The 21,785-nt window shown below is 44.1% G+C and overlaps 2 protein-coding genes across 2 annotated transcripts; one reads left to right on the top strand and one right to left on the bottom strand.

Annotated features, from left to right (window-relative positions):
* Positions 1 to 224: 224 nt before the first annotated feature.
* On the top strand, positions 225 to 14,486 carry Ttc9c (tetratricopeptide repeat domain 9C). The gene is made up of 3 exons (XM_050136559.1): positions 225 to 1,083; positions 7,215 to 7,397; positions 11,864 to 14,486. The coding sequence occupies exons 1-3, from the start codon at positions 846 to 848 to the stop codon at positions 11,956 to 11,958; spliced, it is 516 nt and encodes a 171-aa protein (XP_049992516.1). The 5' UTR covers positions 225 to 845; the 3' UTR covers positions 11,959 to 14,486.
* Positions 14,487 to 14,625: 139 nt separating this feature from the next.
* On the bottom strand, positions 14,626 to 21,120 carry Zbtb3 (zinc finger and BTB domain containing 3). The gene is made up of 2 exons (XM_050136558.1): positions 20,438 to 21,120; positions 14,626 to 20,185 (listed from the first exon to the last, which is right to left on the bottom strand). The coding sequence occupies exon 2, from the start codon at positions 20,131 to 20,133 to the stop codon at positions 18,577 to 18,579; it is 1,557 nt and encodes a 518-aa protein (XP_049992515.1). The 5' UTR covers positions 20,134 to 20,185; positions 20,438 to 21,120; the 3' UTR covers positions 14,626 to 18,576.
* Positions 21,121 to 21,785: the final 665 nt, after the last annotated feature.

Genomic DNA, 21,785 nt, shown 5'->3' with positions numbered 1-21,785 from the left:
TCGTAGTCTGTTGCTCTGATTGGTCGTCTGATATCGTGCGGCTTTTTTTCCTATTGGAGAAGTAGCCGGGAATTTTTTTTTCCGGGTTGGTCCGCTGGGGAGGCGGGGTCGTTTCGGTGGGATTACTTTTCTGGACTCATTTCTGATTGGGTGATGTGACGCAATGCGCGCGCCCCGTTAGGTGCCAAACTGCTAGCAGGCCGGGTCTTTTCCTGTCCGAGCGCCGGCCCTTAAACTGAATCGCTGGAGACTTCCGGGCTTGGGCCACTGCGGTAGTGCGGTTGTAGGACTTGCCAGTGCACACGGCCTCTTCTGCCTCGCCAGCGGAACAGGGGCTCAGGCCTCATTCACTTCGCTCCTTCAGTTAACAGCAGAGACATCGACAAATGCTTGTTGAATAAAGAGAAATAAAGAGCTTGGGAAGGAGCGAAACCTTTTTGACCTCTTTCAGTTGTTCCCGCCTACTCCATCTTCTTCCAGGTCAGGGGGTGTGCCTCAGAGAAAGAAGGAAAAGAATTTTGCGGGCTGTCACACACTTCGGATGTTTAGCTGGGCCTTTGAATCTTCCTAGAGTCCATACTCACGCCAGGATCTCTTCTTTTGGAAATCATCATTTGGCCTGTGGCTTCACTACCTCCACATTATTCATTTTTTTTTTTTTTTTTGCGGAACTTGTGGAAACTGAAAAGAGGGTTAATTGGACTGTAGTCCTATAAAACATCAAAGCTCAAATCCTCCCGAAGGAGAGTAATTTTCTGCTCCTTTGTAGGAGACTTCCCAAAGCAATAATTTTGATCCCAACACCACAGCCTCAGTTGATCCTTCATTTAACAATTCTAACAGTCATGGAGAAGCGCCTGCAGGAGGCTCAGCTATTCAAGGAGGAAGGGAACCAACGCTACCGGGAAGGGAAGTACCGAGATGCTGTGAGTAGGTACCACCGAGCTCTTCTTCAGCTGCGGGGCTTGGACCCAAGTCTGCCTTCCCCGATACCCAGTCTAGGACCTGAGGGCCCAGCTCTCACGCCGGAGCAAGAAAACATACTGCACACCACTCAGACAGACTGCTATAACAACCTAGCTGGTAAGAGCAGGGCTGGAGGGTGGGTAGAACATCAAGACTTGCCCGTCCAGCAAAGCAGAGGCTGCGCACGCCTTTAATCTCAGTACTCGGGAGGCGGAGGCAGGTGGATCACTGAGTTTGAGGCCAGAGTGGTCTACAGACTGAGTTCCAGGATAGGCAGGGCTACACAGAGAAACCCTGTCTCAAAAAACAAAGCTAAACAAACAAAAAAAGAGACTATCAAACCCTGTGAACACTGAAAAAAAATACATTCTTCTTTGCTGTCATCTGGTTATTCGGCATGAATTGAAACCTGTTTCCAATCAGTAGAGAACTCTTAAGCAGGCAGGATTTTTACAAACTCTCCAGATGTTTGTAAAAATAGAACCTCTTAGGCCCTAACTCCAGAATCTTTGATCTAGTAGATCTAGGGTGGGACCGCCAGTTGATTTATCTGGAGGAATGTTGCTAACTTTAGAATATTTTGCCTACTGTAGAGAAAAAGTGCTTTTGTCTAAAGGAAATTTAACATTTGGGAAACACGTTACTGGCTCTAGATAGTGTAGATCAATTGTGCTTGATAGTATAATTTTTTGTAGAAATCAAGGACATTGGATAATTAGTATTTTCCATTTCCCTATGGCTTTGTATGAAGATAGAACAGTTCCGCTAGGAATAACCTTAATTGATAAGAGACCTTTTAGTCTTTTCTATGATAGACAAATCAAGCTTAGAACTAATCAACTTAATTTATAGCAGAGTAAGAAATTCTAACAATGTAAACTGAGGCTATATATTTTATCAGGAGCTGTTATGTTTCCTACTGGCTGCTTTTTTAAAATTGTTTTGATTTTTCTTGAGTCTCAGTATGTAGCCCAGTCTGGCCTGAAACTCACTTTGTAGACCAAACTGGCTCCAAACTCCTGGCAGTCTTTATGTCTCTGGCTACCAAGTGCTAAGATTATAGGTGTCAGCTTATTTATTATCTGGCTGCTTATTTTAAAAATATCTTTGTGGACGGGTGGTGGTGGTATACATCTGTCATCCCAGCACTCAGGAGGCAGAGGCAGGAGGATCTCTGTGAGTTCAAGGCTGCAGAGCGAGTTCCAGGACAGGCTCCAAAGCTACACAGAGAAATCCTGTCTCAAAAAACCAAATGTGTGTGTGTGTATAAACATCTTTGTCATCTCTGTGAGTTTGAGGCCAGACCAGCCAGAGCTTCATAGAGACCCTATCTCAAACAGACAAACGAACAAATACACATACATATACACACACACATATATATATAAATAAAGCACTCTTAGATGTACACATACATATACACATATATATATAAATAAAGCACTCTTAGATGTATAAACTTAAATATGTATACACACACATATATTGCATGCACACATACAAGCAGTGTTGGAGTGGAGCTGTGCAACTCAGGGCCTTGCACATGCTAACCAAAAACTGTGCCACCAATCTATAGTATCAGCGCTAAAAACTTTTGAAATTACAATATTCCTTAATTATGATAAGAAGCTAAGGGTATTTTTTCCCAGTGTGTCCAGCAATAATTTTGGGACTCAAATAATAGTAATTATGGTGGTGTTTTGTTTCTTTTTGCAACAATGTCTGTGTAGCTCTGGATAGCTTAGTTGACTTGAACTTGCCTGCCTCTGCCTCTACAGTGCTGGAACTAAAGGCATTCATAGCCTATCCCCTAACAGTAGCTGTTTCAACTTAATTCTGATCAACAGTTATTAAATGCTGAGGATTAGTAGTGTAACACGACCGATAACAATCCCTATATTCATGAAACAAAGGAAATAACATGGTATATCAGACAGCAAGTACTGCAGAGGAGACTAAGTGAGATGGCGTGGTGCTTTATACCTGTAATCCCCACACTGGGGAGGTCCAAGTAGAAGAGTGACTTCAAGTCTGAGGTCCAGGCTAGCCTGAGATATATGCTAAGACCCTGTCTTAAACAAGTAAGAATAAACTGGAAAATGGAAGTAGATAGAGTCCTGAGATGTTCGATTTAAGAAAGGATGGCTCTATAGGATTCATAGATGTGACATGATCTATGTTAAGGTCATAATTCTTCCAGATTAGTCTAAGGAAACTAGAACTAATCTAGCAACAAATAGATTTAAAATTATACCCGGCAAACAGTCTTAATTCCCAGAGCTTAAATTCTTATTGCAGGATACTGGCATTATTTAATCATTGCTTGATCTCAGTTGCTACCTCTGTCAAGATCAGTCAGGCAGTATATCCTAGTGTACTTTCGCTAAGCTGCTAAAATCCTAGCTCATAGCTGGGGCCCAAAGGTATAGTGGAACAATAGGATTTGTGCTTTATATCTTAGCTTGTATCTGTTAAACTCAGATCCCTCTCTAAGCTCAAAAATCTTCACCTTCTAAAGTCTATAAAAGTAATTTCCTCTGTTTTGTGGGTTGTTGTTGGGTCTCCTACCTAACCAAGCCCCATGCCCTAATAGCCAGTATTACAGAAAGGTATTTCTTTTGAAATCGGTTTCCGTATATCCCCCATCAAACTGGGGGGTATTATTTAGACTAAACAGGACTAGAAAAATGACCCAATAGTTAAGAACACTGGCTACTCCAGCAGAGGATTGGAGCTTAATTCCCAGTACCCATATGGTGATTTACAACCATTTCTAACTCTAGTCCCAAGGGATACAACACCCCCTTTCTCACCTCCGCAGGCACCAGGCACACATATGGTTTACATACATAAATACAGACAAAACACTCATACCCATAAGAACATATAGCTTATAAAAATAATCATCAAGATACCTTCCTTGTTCTTCTTAGTCCTTAGTTTAATGTTTGAACATAGTTAGTGATAGGTATATAGTTATCAGTTAAAGTATTGAAGCTAAAATGCTGGATTAATTGACCTGTGGAGAATACCTTGTGAAAAGCCTGCTTGGTGTGGGGGTGTTGTAGCAGGGATGCAAATACAGTCCAAGCTTGTTATTGACTTCATTATACCTGAATCAACCATCTGAGCATGATTTAACTTTAATATATTTATTCCAATAGCTGTGAAATAGGGTGTATCTTTCCCTTTCTTTTTTTTTAGATATATTTATTTATTATGTATACAACATCCTGCTTCCATGTGTGCCTGCATGCCAGAAGAGGGCGCCAGATTTCATTATAGATAGTTGTAAGCCACCATGTGGTTGCTGGGAATTGAACTCAGGACTTCTTGAAGAGCAGCCAGTTCTTTTAACCACTGAGCCATCTCTCCAACCCCCTCCCTTTCTTTTTTTAACTTGGAAAATATTTGTTTGGTTTTTGAGGGCGGGGTTTCAAGACAGGTTTTCTCTTTATAGCCCTGGCTGTCCTGGAACTCACTCTGTAGACCAGGCTGGCCTCGAACTCAGATATTCACCTGCTCCTGCCTCCTTAAAGGTGTGTGCCACCACACCCAATTATTTATTTTTAATTATGTGTATGTGTTTATGTGGGTATGTGTACATGTCAAAGCAGATGCCTTTGATGTCCAGAAGAAAGCATCAAATTTGCTGGAGCTTTAGTTGCAGGTGGTTGTGAACCATCTAGTGTGGGTGCTTGAAACCAAACTTGGGTCCTCTGCAAGAGCAATATGTGCTCTTAACCACTAAGCCATCACTCCACCTCTGTTGACAGCCGTTCAGTCCCAAAGAAACACACAGAAGTCTACATTAATTATAAACTGGCTGACCTAATAGCTCAGGCTTTATTAACTAATACTCACATCTTAAATTAGCCCATAATTCTTGTCTGTGTTAGCCACCTGGCTTGGTACCTTTTATCAGTGAGGCGTTCTCACCTTGCTTCCTCTTGGTCTGGGTGATGACTACAGACCGAACCTTTCCTCTACCCAGAATTCTCCTGTTCTGGATGCCTCGCCTATACTTCCTGCCTGGCTACTTGCCAATCAGCATTTTATTAAACCAATACAACTAACAAATCTTTACAGGGTACAAGATCATTGTCCCACAACATACCTCCTTTACATTTATTTTTGGTGGTGTTGAGACTGAACTCAAGAGTCTCAAGTATGCCAGGCAATCAATCAGTCTGCTAAGCTAAAACCCTTCTTTAAGGCAGAACACTATCTTGAACATTGCTTCCTAACCAAGATTTATTCTGGGTTCCATTAATCAGCCAAGACAATAGTGTATTAATACTATATGATGTTGTTGGAAATGAGGTTGGCATGGTGGCACAGAACTTTAATCCCAGTACTGGAAGCCTGAGGTAGGAAGAACAATAGGAGTTTGGGGCCATACTGGAGTTTCAGGACTGCCTGAGCTACAAAGTGAGAACCTGACAGTCTCAGTCAAGTACTACTGCTGTGTAGAGACAACATGACCACTCTTATAAAGGAAAGCATTTTATTGGGGGCTTGCTTACAGTTTCAGAGGTCTAAGTCCATTGTCATCATGGCAGGGAGCATTGTGAAATGCAGCAGACATAGTGTTGGGAAGTAGCTGAGGGTTCAACTTCTGGATAGGAAGGCAGCAGGAAGAGCAAGAACCACTCAAACCCCACCCCCAGTGACACACTTCCTCCAATAAGGCCACTCCTCCTAATCCTTTCAAATAGTGACACTCCCTAATCATTTAAATACATGAGCCTGTGTAGACTATTCTTACTCAAACCACCACACTGACTCAACAAAACCAAACTAAATGTTGGGTGTGTAGATACACGCCTGTAATTCTACTGATTGGGTATGTGGAAACAAGATCATCATCTTCCAATATATAGAGGATTCAGAACCAGCTGCAGCTACATGAGATCCCCTACCTCAGAACACTGTGAAATCAAAAACAAAAGATGACAGGACTTGGTTCAGATTTCATGCTCATTCCACTAATAAGCTCTGAGATCTTGGGCAAGTTGCTTATCTGAGCCTGGATTTTTTTCATCCATTGTGGACTGTGGGTGCAAAGATAGAATAGCTTGTTCTTTCCTCACATAATGGCAAGCATTAACAATGCTGCAGTATAAGACCTGATGAGACCAAGAAGTTAGGACACAGCACTAGGTAGAAGAGATACAATGATGAGTTCCATATGATCCCCAGCACCAAAGAGAGGGGAGGAAAAGGGGAGGGTAGACTGTGAGAGAGGGTCTTATATAGTAGCCTATACTGGTCTTAAATTCCCCATGTGGCCAAGTGTTAGTCACTGTTCTATTGCTGTGAAAAGACATCACGACCAAGGTAGTTCTTAAAAAGAAAAGCATTTAATTGGAGGCTTACTTACAGTTTCAGAGGCTTAGTCCATTATCATCATGGCAGGGAGCATGGTGGCCTGCATGGCATTGGAGGAGTAGCTAAAAGCTACATTCTGATCTACAGGCTGCAGGAAAAGTGAGAACTGGGCCTGGCATGGGTTTTGGAAACCTCAAAACCCACCCCCTACAGCAACACACTCTCTCCAACAAGGCCACACCCTCCTACTCCTTCTCAAATAGTGCTACTCTCTGATGACCATTGGTAGTCAAACCACCACACTGAAGATGACCTTAGAGTCCTAATCCCTAACTCCTCGAATCTCTACCTCTCAAGTGCTGGGATTACAGATGTGTACACCATGCCATGCTTGAGAGAGTTTTGAATACAGGATTTAAAGGATGGAGACTGGAAAGATGACTTCCCAGTTAAAAGTGCTTACTCCTCTTACAGACAACTTGGGGGTTTACTTCAGCACCCATATCACAGGTCACAGTCATCTGTAACTCCAGTTCCAGGGCATCTGATGCCTCTGTGACCACCTCGGGCTCCTGCATGCATATAATACATATGTAAACTTGTTGTATTTATTGTGTGTGCACATGTGCTCAAGCATGACACTGGACACATGTTGGGAACGGCAGAGGAAAACTTGTGGGAGTCAGTTCTCTTCTTCCCAAGAATCAAACACATGTCATCAAGCTTGCTGGCAAGAGCCTTTACCCACTAAGCCAGCTTGTCAGTCAAAACTTTTCTATCTCCAGTTCCTAGATGAGGGGATGGGTATGGGAGACACTTTAGGATTAGTTGAATAAATGAATATTGGGGAATGCCTTGAGTTGGCTAGTGGAATCTCCTATAAGCCTACCTTCTCTCCTTTTAACTTGATCCATTAGCCTGTCTCCTCCAGATGGAGCCAGTGAACTATGAGCGAGTGAGGGAATACAGTCAGAAAGTCCTAGAACGACAACCTGATAATGCCAAGGCCTTGTATCGGGCTGGAGTAGCCTTCTTCCATCTGCAGGACTATGACCAGGCTCGGCACTACCTGCTGGCTGCTGTCAATAAGCAACCTAAAGGTGAGTGAGAGGAACATTAAGGTGGTGAGCATATATAAAATTGTTTTGTTAGTATAAAGAAATGATCAGTGTTTAAGGAGATGACAGAACTAATTGCTGTGCTCTAACATTACACACTGTATATGTCATGTATTGAATTATATCCAGTATTCCTGTTAATATGTACAGCTATTACAAATAAACAGAAAAAACTTCTTAAAGAAAAGAAGAAGCCGAGCAATAGTGATGCATGCCTTTAATCTTTAATCCCAGCACTTGGGAAGCAGACGCGGGTGGATCTCTGTGAGTTAGGCCAGCCTGGTCTACAAGAGCTAGTTTTAGGACAGGCTCCAAGCTACAGAGAAACCCTGTCTCAAAAAAAGAAAAAAGAGCTGGCAGTGGTGGCGCACACCTTTAATCCCAGTACTCAGGAGGCAGGTGGATCTTTGTGAGTTCGAGACTAGCCTGGTCTACAAGAGCTAGTTTCAGGACAGGCTCCAAAGCTACAGAGAAACCCTGTCTTGAAAAACCAAAATAAATAAATAAATAAATAAATAAATAAATAAAGAAAGAAAGAAAGAAAGAAAGAAAGAAGGAAAGAAAGAAGAAAAGAAAAAGAAGAGGTGGGAATGAATATATATAGCTTAGTTGACTTAGTAGGTAGGCATGCACAAAGCTCCAGGTTCAATCCCCAGCATTGCATAAAAGCATACGTAGTGGTGCACAAGCCTGTAATCCCAACACTTGGGAGGTAGAAGCCAGAGGATCAGAGTTCAAGGTTAGTGAGTCTGAAGATGATCTGGGCTACGGGAGATCCTGTCGCAAAGCAAAACTGTTTCATGATCCACCTGCCACTGCCTCCCGAGTGCTGGCATTAAAGAGTGTGCTGCCACCACCTGGCTTCACTTTTTTTTTTTTTTTTTTGTCTCTGTAGCTTTCTCTTCACCCTCAATTTTTAACTTTTTAAAAAACTGATACTACAAACCAGATAAAAAATCCCAGGAGGGCCTGGTGGTGGCGCACGCCTTTAATCCCAGCACTTGGGAGGCAGAGGTAGGAGGATCTCAGTGAGTCTGAGGCCAGCCTGGTCTACAAAAGCTATTTCTAGGATAGGTTCCAAAACCACATAGAAACCCTATCTAAAAAACAAACAAACAAACAAACAAAAATCCAAGGAGGAAGTGGGGAAGATGGTCATGAGATTCCTAGCTGAGTTACAAGCCTTTAATCCAAGCACTTGGGAGACAGAGGTTGGAGGATCTTTGGGTTTGAAGCCAGCATGGTCTACAGAATGAGTTCTAGGATAGCCAAGGTTACACAGAGAAACCCTGTCTTGAAAAACCAAAAAAAAAGAAGAAGAAAGAAATTCACAGCCGAGGAGCTATGTGATAGCTGTTGAGGGGAGAGTTAGTTTTCTTTAATGATGCTACCCCCTTGTAGGTCACCCACACTCCAGGGCAAGCACCATTCCCAAGAGTATCTAGGCAACACAAACTAGAGTAGATGGGGTTGGGAAAAGAAGAAGAAAGCTTAAAACTTGGGTGGGGTGGGAGTTTGAGGGCAGATAGGAGGGTAGGTGAGTATGACAAAAATGTAAAATTCTCAAAGAATTAATCAAATATTTTTTTAAACCTGTCTCAAGAAAAATATAAAAAATTTAAAAAGAGGCTGGAGAGATGGCTCAGAGGTTAAGAGCACTGCCTGCTCTTCCAAAGGTCCTGAATTCAATTCCCAGCAACCACATGGTGGCTCACAACTATCTGTAATGGGGTCTGGTGCCGTCTTCTGGCCTGCAGGCATATGCACAGACAGAATATTGTAAAATAAATAAATAAACAAATAAATAAATAAATAAATAAAGCATTCATATATTTAAGAAAGTAAGCTGGGTGGTGGTGGCTCACGTCTTTAATCCCAGTACTTGGGAGGCAGAGGCAGGCGGATCTCTGTGAGTTCAAGAGAGTTCAAGGCCAGCCTGGCCTACAAAGTAAGTTCCCCTACAGCCAGGACTGCTAAAGAAACTTTGTCACGAAAAACAAAAAACAAACAGAATGTGCACATGAATAACTTTTCCACTTCTGTGTTTTTGATTTTGTTTTTTACTTACTTTGTGTGTTGGGGTGGATGTTTGCAAGCTGCAGCACATGTGGAGTCCAGAGGACAGCCTGTAGAAGCTGCTTCTCTCCTTCCACCCTGTGGGTGGCCTGCAGCTGCATCCTTAGTGCCAGCCACCTTGAGGAATGCTAGGATTATAGTTTCTTACCACCTCATCTGCAATACTCTGTCCTTGTTTCTACAGGAACGCAACTATTAGTTCTGTCTGCATCCTTAGGAATATTTAAAGCCCCCCCTACCTTTTAAAGAGTATGTTAGTGAATCTCAGTGAATGAACTTGATCGTCGTCAGTTGGCCTGCTGTCTGGATAGGAGCTGTCCTTCACTTTAGCTATTGCCTTATTTTTTAGCTCAGCTAACTCCAGGTGTGACCTAGAAAAAGAAACCACTGACTGGGAAAATTTCAGATTTGGCACTTTCAGGACAGAAAGGAAACTGTGAAGCAGATGGCAGGTTCATTTCTGTGTTGGTTGGTTTAACACTGAATATTGTTTTTTGTTTTTTGTTTTTTTTGGTTTTTCGAGACAGGGTTTCTCTGTCTGTGGTTTTGGAGCCTGTCCCGGAACTAGCTCTTGTAGACCAGGCTGGTCTCGAACTCACAGAGATCTGCCTGCCTCTGCCTCCCGAGGGCTGGGATTAAAGGCGTGCGCCACCACCGCCCAGCAACACTGAATATTGTTTCTCCCTTTTTTTCTTCTCTTTCTCAAGAGAAGTTACACAGTTTATCTGTGTAAACCTAGCTGTCCTGGAACTTGCTCTGTAGACTAGTCTGACCTCAAATTCACTGCCTCTGCCTCTGAAATGCCGGGATTAAAGGCCTGAGCCACCACTTCCGGGCTTTTTTTTCTTCTTCATTTATTATGTATACAACATTCTGCCTCCATATATGCCTACACACCAGAAGAGGATGCCAGACAGAATTGAAGTCACCACCTCTGGAAGAGCAGCCAGTGCTCTTAACCACTGATCCATCTTTCCAGTCCCCCCTTTTCATTCTTAAAGCAGCTATTGGAGGCTAGTAGCAAAGGAACCCCAAACATAACAGTGCAGTAAAACTTTTCACTAATTTAAATGAACGCTAAAGCCACTATGAAGTAATGAAGGTATATGAGCCATTTGTTTTTGTTTCTTGACTTCAGGTATACAGATGAAATGCTACTAAGTGGGCACAGTGGCACACATCTTTAGTCCCAACTATTATGAGAGGCTGAGGCAGGAGGGTCACTTAGCCTGTAAGTTCAAGACCAATCTGGGCAACACAGCAGACCACATCTTTAAAAAAAAAAAAAAAAAAAAAAATCCAGGGGCTGGAGAGATGGCTCAGTGGTTAAGAGCACTGGCTGCTCTTCCAGAGGTCCTGAGTTCAATTCCCAGCCACCACATAGTGCCTCACAACCATCTGTAATGAGATCTGGCGCCCTTCTCTGGCATGCGGGCATACAGGGAAGCAGAATATTGTATACATAATAAATAAATAAATCTTTAAAAAAAAAAAAGAAAGAGATTNGTATACATAATAAATAAATAAATCTTTAAAAAAAAAAAAGAAAGAGATTAAGATAAAACTTGGGGAAGAATTTAAAAAATAAAATCCAAAAATAGCCAGCCGGAGGTGGCATATGCCTTTAGCTTCAGCATTCTCAGAGGTAGGCAGATTTCTGTGAGTTTGAGGCCAGCCTTGTACACAGAGAGTTTCAGGACAGCCAGGGTTACACAGAGAAACCCTGTCTAGAAAAAAAACAAAACAAACAAAAAATTAGAAAAAGGCTGGTGATATAGCCCAGCTGGTGGGTTGCTTGTCTGGATCCCCATCAGTGAATAATGCATGAGGGTTCATTCATGACTATAATCCCAACACCTGGGAGGTAGAGGCAAGAGGACTGTGAATTTGACAAGCAAACAAAACTTAGCTCTGACCTATAGAGATTTTGTTTGTTTATTTAAGTCATAATTTTAAGATGGGTGAATCAGCAAGGCTGTCTTCAGGTACAAATCAGATTCAAAGCCAGCATGGGCTACAAGACTTCCAAAAGAAAGAAAAAAAATTGTCTGGCAGTGGTGGCACACAGCTTTGGTCCCAGCACTCAGGAGGCAGAGACAGGCAGATCTCTGAGTTCGAAGCCAGCCTAGTCTACAAAATGAGTTTCAGCACAGCCAGGGCTACACAGAGAAACCCTGTTTTGAAGGGGAAAAAAAGTAATTCACGGTGACATAAATTAAGTAACAGAGGTCATTATTTCATGAAGTAATTGTGACACATTCAGATTCAGATTTTGGAGAACTAGAGTAACTGGGAGTGTTACCAGTGCTCTCTGGTCCACTGGGTCATTGTGGTCTGTCTGTAATTGCCTTTTTTCTTTGTTGTCTCTGAAGATGCCAATGTCCGGCGATACCTCCAGTTGACACAATCAGAACTCAGCAGCTACCACAGGAAAGAGAAGCAGCTATATCTGGGCATGTTTGGTTAATGAAGAAAAAAGATGCTTCTCTACTTGAGCTCAAGTGGACCACTAAAGACCCGTCAAGAGAGACCTGAACCTCAACAAGAGAGATTCACCCTTTACTTCTGACCCAGGTGGATTTCTATTTTCCTGTTCTGCACAAGCTCTTTGCTACTTAGGCCATGTGGCTGGCAATCCATATTATTTGCCTTGAGAAATCGACTAGAAAGCATTCATCCACTGTGGATGCAATCAACTATATTTGTGATGTAGATAAAATGAGATGATATTAGATGTGTTCAGATACAGAGGAGAAGGCCAGTGAAGGATAAAATAGTAAGGACAGGCAGAAAGGAATCTTTTACTGTTTCCTCAGATGCCTTTGTTTTTCTCAGTGGGAAATATATATAATTTGTGAGACTAGATAAATATAAATTGAGCCCAAGTATATGTACATTTACATTAAAGATTTGAAATTAATCATTTTGGGGCTAGGATGTAGCTCAGTGGTAGAGCCTGGCATGTACAAGGTCCTGGGTTTGATTCCCCAGTGTTGCAAAAATAAACTAAACAACAACCAAATCCAACTTTTATTTAAATTAATCTCTTTTGTTTGTTTGTTTGTTGTCAAGATATGGTTTCTCTGTGTAGCCTTGGCTCTCCTGGAACTATCTCTGTGGACCAGGCTGGACCCAAACTCACAAAACTCCCCTGCCTCTGCCTCGCAAATGCTGGAATTAAAGGTGTGCACCACGACTGCCTGGCTCTTTAATTTTTTTTCTCCCAGTAATTTCTAGTCCTTGATATTGCTTATATTCAGATCATTAACACAGTATAACTTATTAATTTGTCTTTATTCTGTTTTAAAGCTTCTGAAGTAAATGCTTGGAATACATGAAACCCTGTTTTTTAAAAACAATGTTTCTGGGAGTCAAGCACGTAAATAGTTAAGTATCTAATAACTCTCTGTCCTCATGCCGAAAAGGAACCCACGTGCTAGTGAGCTTTTTATGGGTCTGTATGTAGTGTGGGGCTGGAGTTTGAACCTATCTTGCACATGCTAGGCAAGCACCCTATCATTGAGCTACATAGTCAGCCTCAAAGTGGTTTTGTTTCTTTTTGTATTTTGGACAAGGTTTCTCTGTGTAGCCCTGCCTGTCCATGTTTTAATTTTTAATAGGTGCATTTCTAAAGTGTGTTCATTTTTCTCAGAAACATTAGTGTCTTCTTGAAAGAGTATCATAATAAAGCATGACAGAACCCAAGTCTCCTCTTCATCTGTCGCTCTTATTTTGTAAGAGCTCAGGACCTCTCAGAGAAAAGAAACCACAAGGAAAGACAGTTATTGCTTAGTCTTGGAATTCTGATAGGACCTGGGAAGCTGCTGTGCTCATGGGTGCAGGGTGCAGATCTAGTGCAGCCCTGCCTCTGTGGCGTCCATCAGCCAATGGCTGCTCTGTCATTCTGTTTGCTCTGTGGATTGCGTCTGTATCATGGGTGCCAGTTAGTAGCTAAGACCATGTAGTAGGTCTCTGCCATTAAAAGCGGAGACAATAAGCATGTGGTATTCATTAAACAAATATGATTCTTGGGGTGGGGTCAGTCTACTTTATTAATAACACCCCAAACTCTCCCAATGCACTACTCTTCTTTGGTCCTCCCTATAGTTTAAATAATACATGCATCAAAGTACAGCAAAAGGCTTACTACCAAATAATCTAAAAAATCCAAGGCAAGAACTAAGTAAAGTAGAATATTTTCTTTATTTAACTTCTTAAACTGTTAAACCTAGCATTTGCCTGTCATCTCAGCACTCAGGCTGAGGCAGGAGGATTGCTATGAGGCTATATACTGAATTTCAGACTAGATTGGGTTCCCTAACAAGATCATGTCTTTTTGTTTTGTTTTGTTTTTTGAGACAGGGTTTCTATGTGGCTGTGGAGCCTATCCTGGAACTAGCTCTTGTAGACCAGGCTGGCCTCAAACTCACAGAGATCCGCCTGCCTCTGCCTCCTGAGTACTGGGATTAAAGGCGTGTGCCACCACAGCCTGGCCAAGATTATGTCTTAAAAACTCAAAATAGACGGAAAAAATTCCTATATTGGTTTGGCAAAATTTTGTCATGGCGAATCCTGTCACATTTGGTTGGCCAGAGGGCCTTATCTTTGAAGTTTTCTCTGAGTAAATTTCCATGTAAAAATCTTAACACTACCCCTCAATTATAAATATCCACTTGTCTTTTTGGAGTCAGTTAGGTCCAATCTGTGTCTAAAAGTTAATTTTAAAATCTTTATCATCTTGCATGTTTCACTTTTTGTTTCGTTTTTCAAAACAGTGTTTCTCTACATAGTGCTGACTATCCTAGAACTCACCTGTAGACCAGGCTGCCCTTGAACTCCCAGAGATCCACCCGCCTCTGTCCCCAAGTGCTTTAATCCTGGCACACGTTTCACTCCTTTGGAGCTGGTTTTACTTCTTGGTTGTTCTGCAAAAATTAGATATTCAAGGAAGCTGTCTACTACATTTTGAGGAAAAATAAAACTGATATTCACAAATACATCTTAGAAATTTATTTTGCTGATCATTTTCTTAGCCTTCTAAGAGGTGATACTAACATGGTAGTCAGACGTATATGGCAGTTAACAGAGACTTTAAGAAACAGAACAGTAGACAGAGGAAGGTAGCCTGACACAGGTCTGACAAGCCTACATCTTGGTCAGCCACAGTGAATCCCTAAATATCTGTTCAGAAATTTGTGAGAGGAAGAGGCTGTAAGCATTTCCAACAAGATCTGGAGAGAGAAGCTTTGTGATGTATTTGAAGATCACAGAAGGCAGTTTGACAAGTATTTCCCACATTGAGACCTACCAGCTCCATAGATTTGCTTCAAGTTTTATTTACACATTACCTGTATTAGTGTTTAGTCAATATGTGAGGGTTAAGGGTGTAGTTTTGTGGGAGAGCTCTTGGCTAACACTGCTGCCCTTGACATCATGGCAATCCTCCTGTGGTCAGCCTCCCAGGTGCTAAGATTACAGGCATGAGCCAGCACACCAGCTATATTCTGTACACACTGGTTATTCTTAAGTTGCCCAGGCTAGCCTAGTCTACTGAGCCCGTGAGCCTTCTGCCTGAGCTAGAACTACTAGTACCACACTAGTCTGTAAAAATGGAGGTGAATTTACTTACTCATGAGCTCTTTTTCCTTCTCTGTGTGGGCTAGGCGTGGAAACTCGGGGCCTTGCGCCTGCTGGGCACATACTCTCCCACTGAATCACACCCTGCCCACTGACTCGTCAGTTAAGTACTGGCTGGAGCAAGGCTGACTTGATTAGCCCAGGAGTGACTGTTACTCACACAGTTTAGAGAATGTGTCAGTTCCATGAGGGCTTTGTTCCTTACTTTGAGGAACTGATATTCTAAGGCAACTTATTTTTTCAGCTCCCCCTACTTCTTTAAATGAGAAATCAAAAGCTATAAAATCCACCCTTTTGAAGGGAACTGATTCTCACAGGCTTTGATGTTTACAGTAGGAAAGACTGGAAAAGGTGCTACACTCATCTAGAATGGCTTTTACTATTTTTATTCATATTTTGCCCTTTCTTGGAGAAATTAAGGCAATAATACATTAGCATTAATAAAATTGGAACACAGACAGTTATTCTAATATAAGGAATGTTAGCTGAACCTTGTGGTGATGTTTCATTTGTATTTTAATAAATAAAGCTTGCCTGAAGATCAGAGAGTAAAACAGCCCCACTGGTCAGCCTTACAGATGAGGCAGTGGTGATACACACCTTTAATCCCAGTAGCCACACTAGTTTGCCAAACCGGCCCTAGAGAGGAATAAGGTGGGAGAAGAGAGCTCTCACACACAGTCCCATTCTGAGATTCCTAGAGGCAGGATCGCCATTTCAGACTGAGGTAGAGAGCTAAGAGTCAGTGGCTGGCTGTTTTGCTTTTCTGACCTTCAGGTTGAACCCCAATTTCTGTCTCTGGGTTTTTATTAGTCCTGCTACAGGACCTGGTTGTACATCTAGTACTGATAAGGCCAAGGCGGAATATCTAGAATTTCAGGCTAGCCTGTTGTACATAGCAAGACCCCGTCTCAAAAGACCAAAGAGGTAGGCATAGTGGTATATGCCTAAAACATCAGACCTTTGGGTTAGAGGCACGTGTACCTGGAAGGAGGGCAAGGCCATCCTCAGCTACTTAGCAAGTTCAGGGCCAGACAGGGCTATAAGAGACCCTGTCTCCAAAAATGGAAGGCAGGAAGAAAGGAATGGAGGAAGGATCCAAAGAGGGAGGAAAAGGAGTGTGACATGTGTACAAGTTCTTCATTATGGGGAAGACGGAGTCTTCCTTTTTCTCTCAGATTAGCTTCCTCCAACTGCTGAGGAGCTGCCATTGTAGTTGTACTCAGCTTTAGAATTTTCTCAGCAACAAAACAAAAAAATCAACTCTTGCTTCCCATGATGCCTCACCAAGGGAGCTTCCTTTGGCCAAATCTTCACTGTTAGCTCAGTCTCCTATCTCAAAACCAGCAGTAGCTTAGTTGGAGCAACTTACAGCCCTGCATGTGACCCCAGAGGAGGCTAAAGAAGTCAAGAAAGCCTGCTTTTATTTTGGCTTTTTTTCAGTTTTGCCTCCTGTTTGATTTGCTCTTAGGTCCTTGTGTGCCAGGAGAGGGTGTGTGTAGGGCACCTGGCTAGTTCACTCTACAGCTCCACAGCTCCACTCTCCACAGCCTGGAAAGTTACTTCGTTTACATTGTGAGCTTTCCCCACATCCCATCTCAACACTTTAAACTCTCACTTTTTACTGCCTCTAGTGCCAGTAACTCCCTGTATAACTTTAGTGAGTGCTTTAAGCTTTTTAGACAGCTGTTGTTCCAATTTTACATCTTTCCGGAGTGCTAGGGATCAGATCCCAAGGGTCTCAGGCTAGGTAAACCATCAGTCCCCACAATTTTACTTCTTTTCGGAGTGCTAGGGATCAGATCCCAAGGGTCTCAGGCACCATCAGTCCCCACAATTTTACTTCTTTTCGGAGTGCTAGGGATCAGATCCCAAGGGTCTCAGGCTAGGTAAACCATCAGTCCCCACAATTTTACTTCTTTTCGGAGTGCTAGGGATCAGATCCCAAGGGTCTCAGGCTAGGTAAAACATCAGTCCCCAGCTCCACATTTGGAAGTAAGGGTCCAAGCTTAGAGGACTATAAAATCCTCATGGGGTTTCCTGCCTTAGCTTTCCCAAGCAGCTGTCATTTCAATATTTCCTCAGGTTCTCAGCCCCCCTCCCCCCATAAACAGCCCTCTCCATGGGCACACAGTTTTTCTCTCACCAGTTTCTCATCTTCAGAGACCTCAATTCAAATTCACAAAAAGGCAGAAATTTCAAGTTTATCAATACGTCCATTGTCAAAACACACAACCAAAGATCTTTCTAGGTCCAATGCAGAGGACACAGGTAAGGGAACAAAGTCACGCACTCAAAAGAATAAGAAAACAACTTCTGGAGCTGGAGGATGGATCACCTGTTGTTCTTCAAGAGGACCCAGATTCAAACCCCAGCACCCAATGTGGTTCACAACCGTCCATAACGCTAGTTCCAGAGGATCTGATGCCCTCTTGTAGCCTCAGCAGATAACAGCCATGCATGTGTGGTACAAAGACATACATGTAGCCAAAAGCCCACACACATAAAATAAATTTTGTTCTGTTTTTTGAAACAGGGTTTCTCTGTGTAGCCCTGGCTGTCCTGGAACTCAGAGAACTGCCTCTGCTTCCCAGTCTTGGGATTAAAGGCATAAGCTACCACCTCATGGCAAATAAATAAATCTTCAAATAAAGAGAAAAAACTGGGGGGGGGGGAGGGAGGGAGGGAAATGGGAGGAGGTGGAATTTTTTAAGTAAAAATAAAAATAAAAAAAGAAAAACCGTCTAGTTGTTGGCTAACTATTTGCCTTGAACATTATTTTGAAAATGTATGGTTTTATCATGAATTTTATCTGAAGTCAGAAGCCAAGTTCAAATCCTAGCTTTCTCCTTAACCAGCTCAATGACCCTGAACAAGTGAGTCCTGAGTCTCAAGTTTCTTTGCACCTGAAGCGGAAGAGCCTAAAGAGTTGTCAGGGATTAAAAATGAGTGTATGAAGTACCCAATACAGCCCAGAACACAAGTTCAACTGTAGTAAACCATGTGTAAGAGTCCCTATTTGTACTCTTTTCCTGTCAAGTCTATGCTGCCCTCTGCGTTTCACTTTTTGCCTCATAAGCAGTCACATGCTTACCCAATGCAGTTGTCAAATAAAAGAACTAGAGGGCAGACATGAACCCATCGGACTTGTGGAAGGAACCGAACCGGCCAACACCAGTTCAAAGGGATAATTTCACGGCTAGTTTTATGTTCCAGAATGTGGGATGAGATGCACCTCAGGAAAATCCCCAGTGCCTTGGAGTGTTGTGGCTGACCTGCTTTGCCCCATGTCCTACTTATCTGGCTTGACAAAGAGATGGGTAGACACCTTCAGCTTGGGAAGAACCTTCATTCTGCCACCCTGTAGTAATGATGGGATGCCTCCAACTTCCTCTGTAGCCATCTAACAGTAGTAAGCGCAGGCCTGGCATCAGTTCATGCTCAGATGTTAATTTTTGGGACCAAGTACAAAATCTTTGGGTGCTACTCCACCACCACTGCTCTGTCTCTCTGTTGTCTGGGAGCCAGAGAGGGGATGCGCCCCAAGATTGGAGCTGGCCTCTGGGTCTGGTTTGCTGCGTTTGGCCAGGTCCTCATTATGAGCCTTGCGGATGTGGCGGTAGAGATCCCCTGACTGTGTGTAGCTGCGTAGGCAATAGCGGCATTCATAGGGTCGCTCTCGTGTATGCACTGTGGCATGTCTCCGTAATGTATAAGAACATGAGAAGGTCTTTCCACATGTCTTACAGGTGGGAACATCCTCTGTAAAACCCCCAAAGCTCCCTGGAGCTACTTCATACTCAGAAGGAGGGTAGAGTGGCTCATGCAGGGCTGGTGGTGCAGGCAGGGGTGAGGTCACCAGTCCCCGATGATACTGCCCAGGACCAGGCAGCAGATGGTATGGAAGATGAGATTCTGGAGGCAGGAAGTGGTCACCTGGCCCCACCTCCTCTAGTCCTGTTGCCCCTGGCTCCTCAAAAGTGTCTGGCTGTGAAGACTGTCCCCCATATATTGCACCTCCAGATGTGAACAGCCCTTCAGGTCCCTGAGGCTGTTCCTCGGACAAGTCAGTCTCCTCATCAGAGATCACAATAGCTTCTACTTTCACCTGCACCAGTTCAGCTTCAACTGGGGCTGGAGCCTGGGACAGAACTGGGGCTGGAGCTGGGGGTGGGGCTGGAGCTGGAGTGTAGAAGCCTTGCAATGGTCCTCCAGTATCCCTTGGTTCCACCACCCTCAGACTCTCAGGAACCACATCTAGAGGAGTCAAGGGCTCCACGGAAACTGCTGGAAGGCCAGAAGAGAAGTAGTTTACAGGAATGGTCTCTGTAGAGCTACTGGGGCTGGCAAGAGAGACAGAGACATCAGCCACTTGTGGGGGAGGTGCCCGCAGATGTGGTGGGTCGACTTCCATGCTTGGTTGTGTAGTGTCAGCGCCACCGGACACTGGTGGCTCATCTGCAGAATGAGCAATAGGTAAGGGAGTGGCTGGACCCTTCCATTCCTCTTTGCTCCAGCGGGCTGACGGCTCAATAGATGCCAGTAAAGGCTGGGGGCCACGAGAACTGCCTGACAAAAACTCCATACTAGCAGGATTGCTTTCCTCTTCCTTCTTGGTACTGTCTGCCTCCGCCAGAGCCCGGGCTTGCAAGCGCTGTTTACACACCTTAACGATGTCATTCATGTGCAGGTAGCTGGCTGCGGCCAGCACATCTTCTAGAGGGGTATCTCCCCGAAGGGCCAGCTGGCCAGCATACATGAAGTCCAGAAGCAACCCAAAGGCTGGGGCCGTGACAATTTCATTGTGAATACACACCAGATCCCTCTTGTCCAATTCTCGCTCCTTGTAGAAAAGCTGAAAGAATGGGCTGCAGGAAGCCAGCACAGCCCGATGGGCCAGGAACTGGGTGCTACCAACCATCACAGTACAGTCACAAAGGAAACCCTGGGACCGCTGCTCCCGCAGGCTCTGAAGCAGCTGCTGACTGTGTTCTGGGAACTCCATAGCACCCCAAGAAGGGGAAGGGTGCCCAAGAAAGTTCCCCAACAGTAGTTCCCTGCAAAGATAAGTCTGAGTTAGGTCAGGTAATTTCCACAGCAACCTCCACTTCAGCCCTTAACTAGGGCTTACTACCCAAGGCCTCTGGCAACACATCCCACACCCCCAACCATGTTTCAGTTAACTGCCTATCTTTCTCCCAGGTCACACCCAAAGACCTGTTGGCTCCGCCCCCTAAGCCCAACCTTAAGGATCGTCCCCGCCCCTATTCAAAAAAGCCCTGCCCCCGGAAGTCCCGCCCCTAACTAGCCTCTGCTTCCTCGGTCCCAGACGGTGCCTTCCAGTGACTCCTTCAACTAGGACTGTCTTTCGCGCCCAAGCTTTCCAGGGCGATGCCTTCACGCCCTGGTTCTGGAACTTCCTGCGCTTCTTCCTCTCACATTCCAAGGATGAGGACTCCGAGCGTAGGAACTAGCAGAGAAAGATGAGCCCTCATCCACAACCTAGCAGCCACCAGGAAAGCTCCGCCCCTTCCCACCTTCGCTGTCCTAATTGGCTTCAGCTCGCCCTCTCCCATCGTGGATTGGCTCACCGTCTACTACCCCGCCCCTCGGTAACCGGCTTCTCCGAATGGGTAGTATCTGCCATCGTTCAGGCATCAAGGCTCCCGATTGGTTGTTGCTCCCGTCCTAAACTTTTTCTTCCTCATCCCGCCTTCTTTGCCCCAGACCTCTCAGGATTGGCTGAATTTCTTCACTTACCTGTTTTCCGTAGGGAGATTACGCGCCTTGGATGGGGCATGAAGTTAGCATCTGCGCAGTGTGTCTGGGAGTAAATAGCGCGTTCCTGCGGCAGAGTTCTTAGGAGACACAGTGTGTAATGTGTAGGCTCTGCCGAAAACAGTGCGCAGTAAGCCACACTTCTCAAAAGTGCAGTTCACTCTTGTGAACTTCCTCAAAAATTCCGGCATGCCCTACTTAGTTCCAGGCTCAGCGGTGGTGTCAGAGAATGACCACTTCCCAAGCGCCAGTGGACAGGAGTGGGATAGAGTTTAAAAATGTCTTGGTTGTTAGAAATCTCTTCTCAACAGTTCCAATGGTAAACCAAGGTACTAGACCACCAAAGCTCACCTTTGGGCTCCAGTGAATTTATTGGATTTACAGAGCATAGGTAAGGGGTTACAAGAGAATGAGTGAGTCACCCTAGAAGGCCCCACTGGAAAGTGTTTACCTAGCATAAATGATAACTTTCCTTACTGTCGCGTCCACCCTCGACCCGCAAGGAAAAACGCACACCCGGAGCTCTTCTTGCAGCAGTTTTCAGGACTTTATTCACAGTAACCTTTCTCCTTCTCCTTCTCTTTCCCTCTCTTTACCCTTTCTCTGGGCAAACCTCTCCCAGCCCTTAAGTAGGCATGGGCTGCCAATCCCGAACTGCCAGGTAGGCACTGCCCATAGGTTCACGCATATGCAGGCAGCTGATAATCACTGCGTGATCATAGCATAGGTCAGGCCTTAGCCATCTCAGGAGTTGATTATACATCTCCGTCAGGTGTGACACCACGCAGCTCTCTACAATTCCCCCTTTTGTAAAGCTACAGGCAAGAGTAGAGGTCTGATCTCTGTTAAAAATGAAACATGTACTAGTGTCTGTCCAGG

This window comes from Alexandromys fortis, unplaced genomic scaffold (genome assembly GCF_014885135.2).
Source record: "Alexandromys fortis isolate MF-2015 unplaced genomic scaffold, M_Fortis_MF-2015_v1.1 scaffold_3, whole genome shotgun sequence".
NCBI lineage: Eukaryota > Metazoa > Chordata > Mammalia > Rodentia > Cricetidae > Alexandromys > Alexandromys fortis.
Note: the sequence above shows the minus strand (reverse complement) of the source record. Positions and strands in the feature narration are given on the sequence as shown.

Excerpts from the sequence above, each read along its gene's own strand:
- Ttc9c (XM_050136559.1), top strand. The coding sequence starts at position 846 with ATGGAGAAGCGCCTGCAGGAGGCTCAGCTATTCAAGGAGGAAGGGAAC. Across the intron at positions 1,084-7,214 it reads CTGCTATAACAACCTAGCTG|CCTGTCTCCTCCAGATGGAG; the intron begins GTAAGAGCAGGG and ends TTGATCCATTAG. Across the intron at positions 7,398-11,863 it reads TGTCAATAAGCAACCTAAAG|ATGCCAATGTCCGGCGATAC; the intron begins GTGAGTGAGAGG and ends TTGTCTCTGAAG.
- Zbtb3 (XM_050136558.1), bottom strand. The coding sequence starts at position 20,133 with ATGGAGTTCCCAGAACACAGTCAGCAGCTGCTTCAGAGCCTGCGGGAG.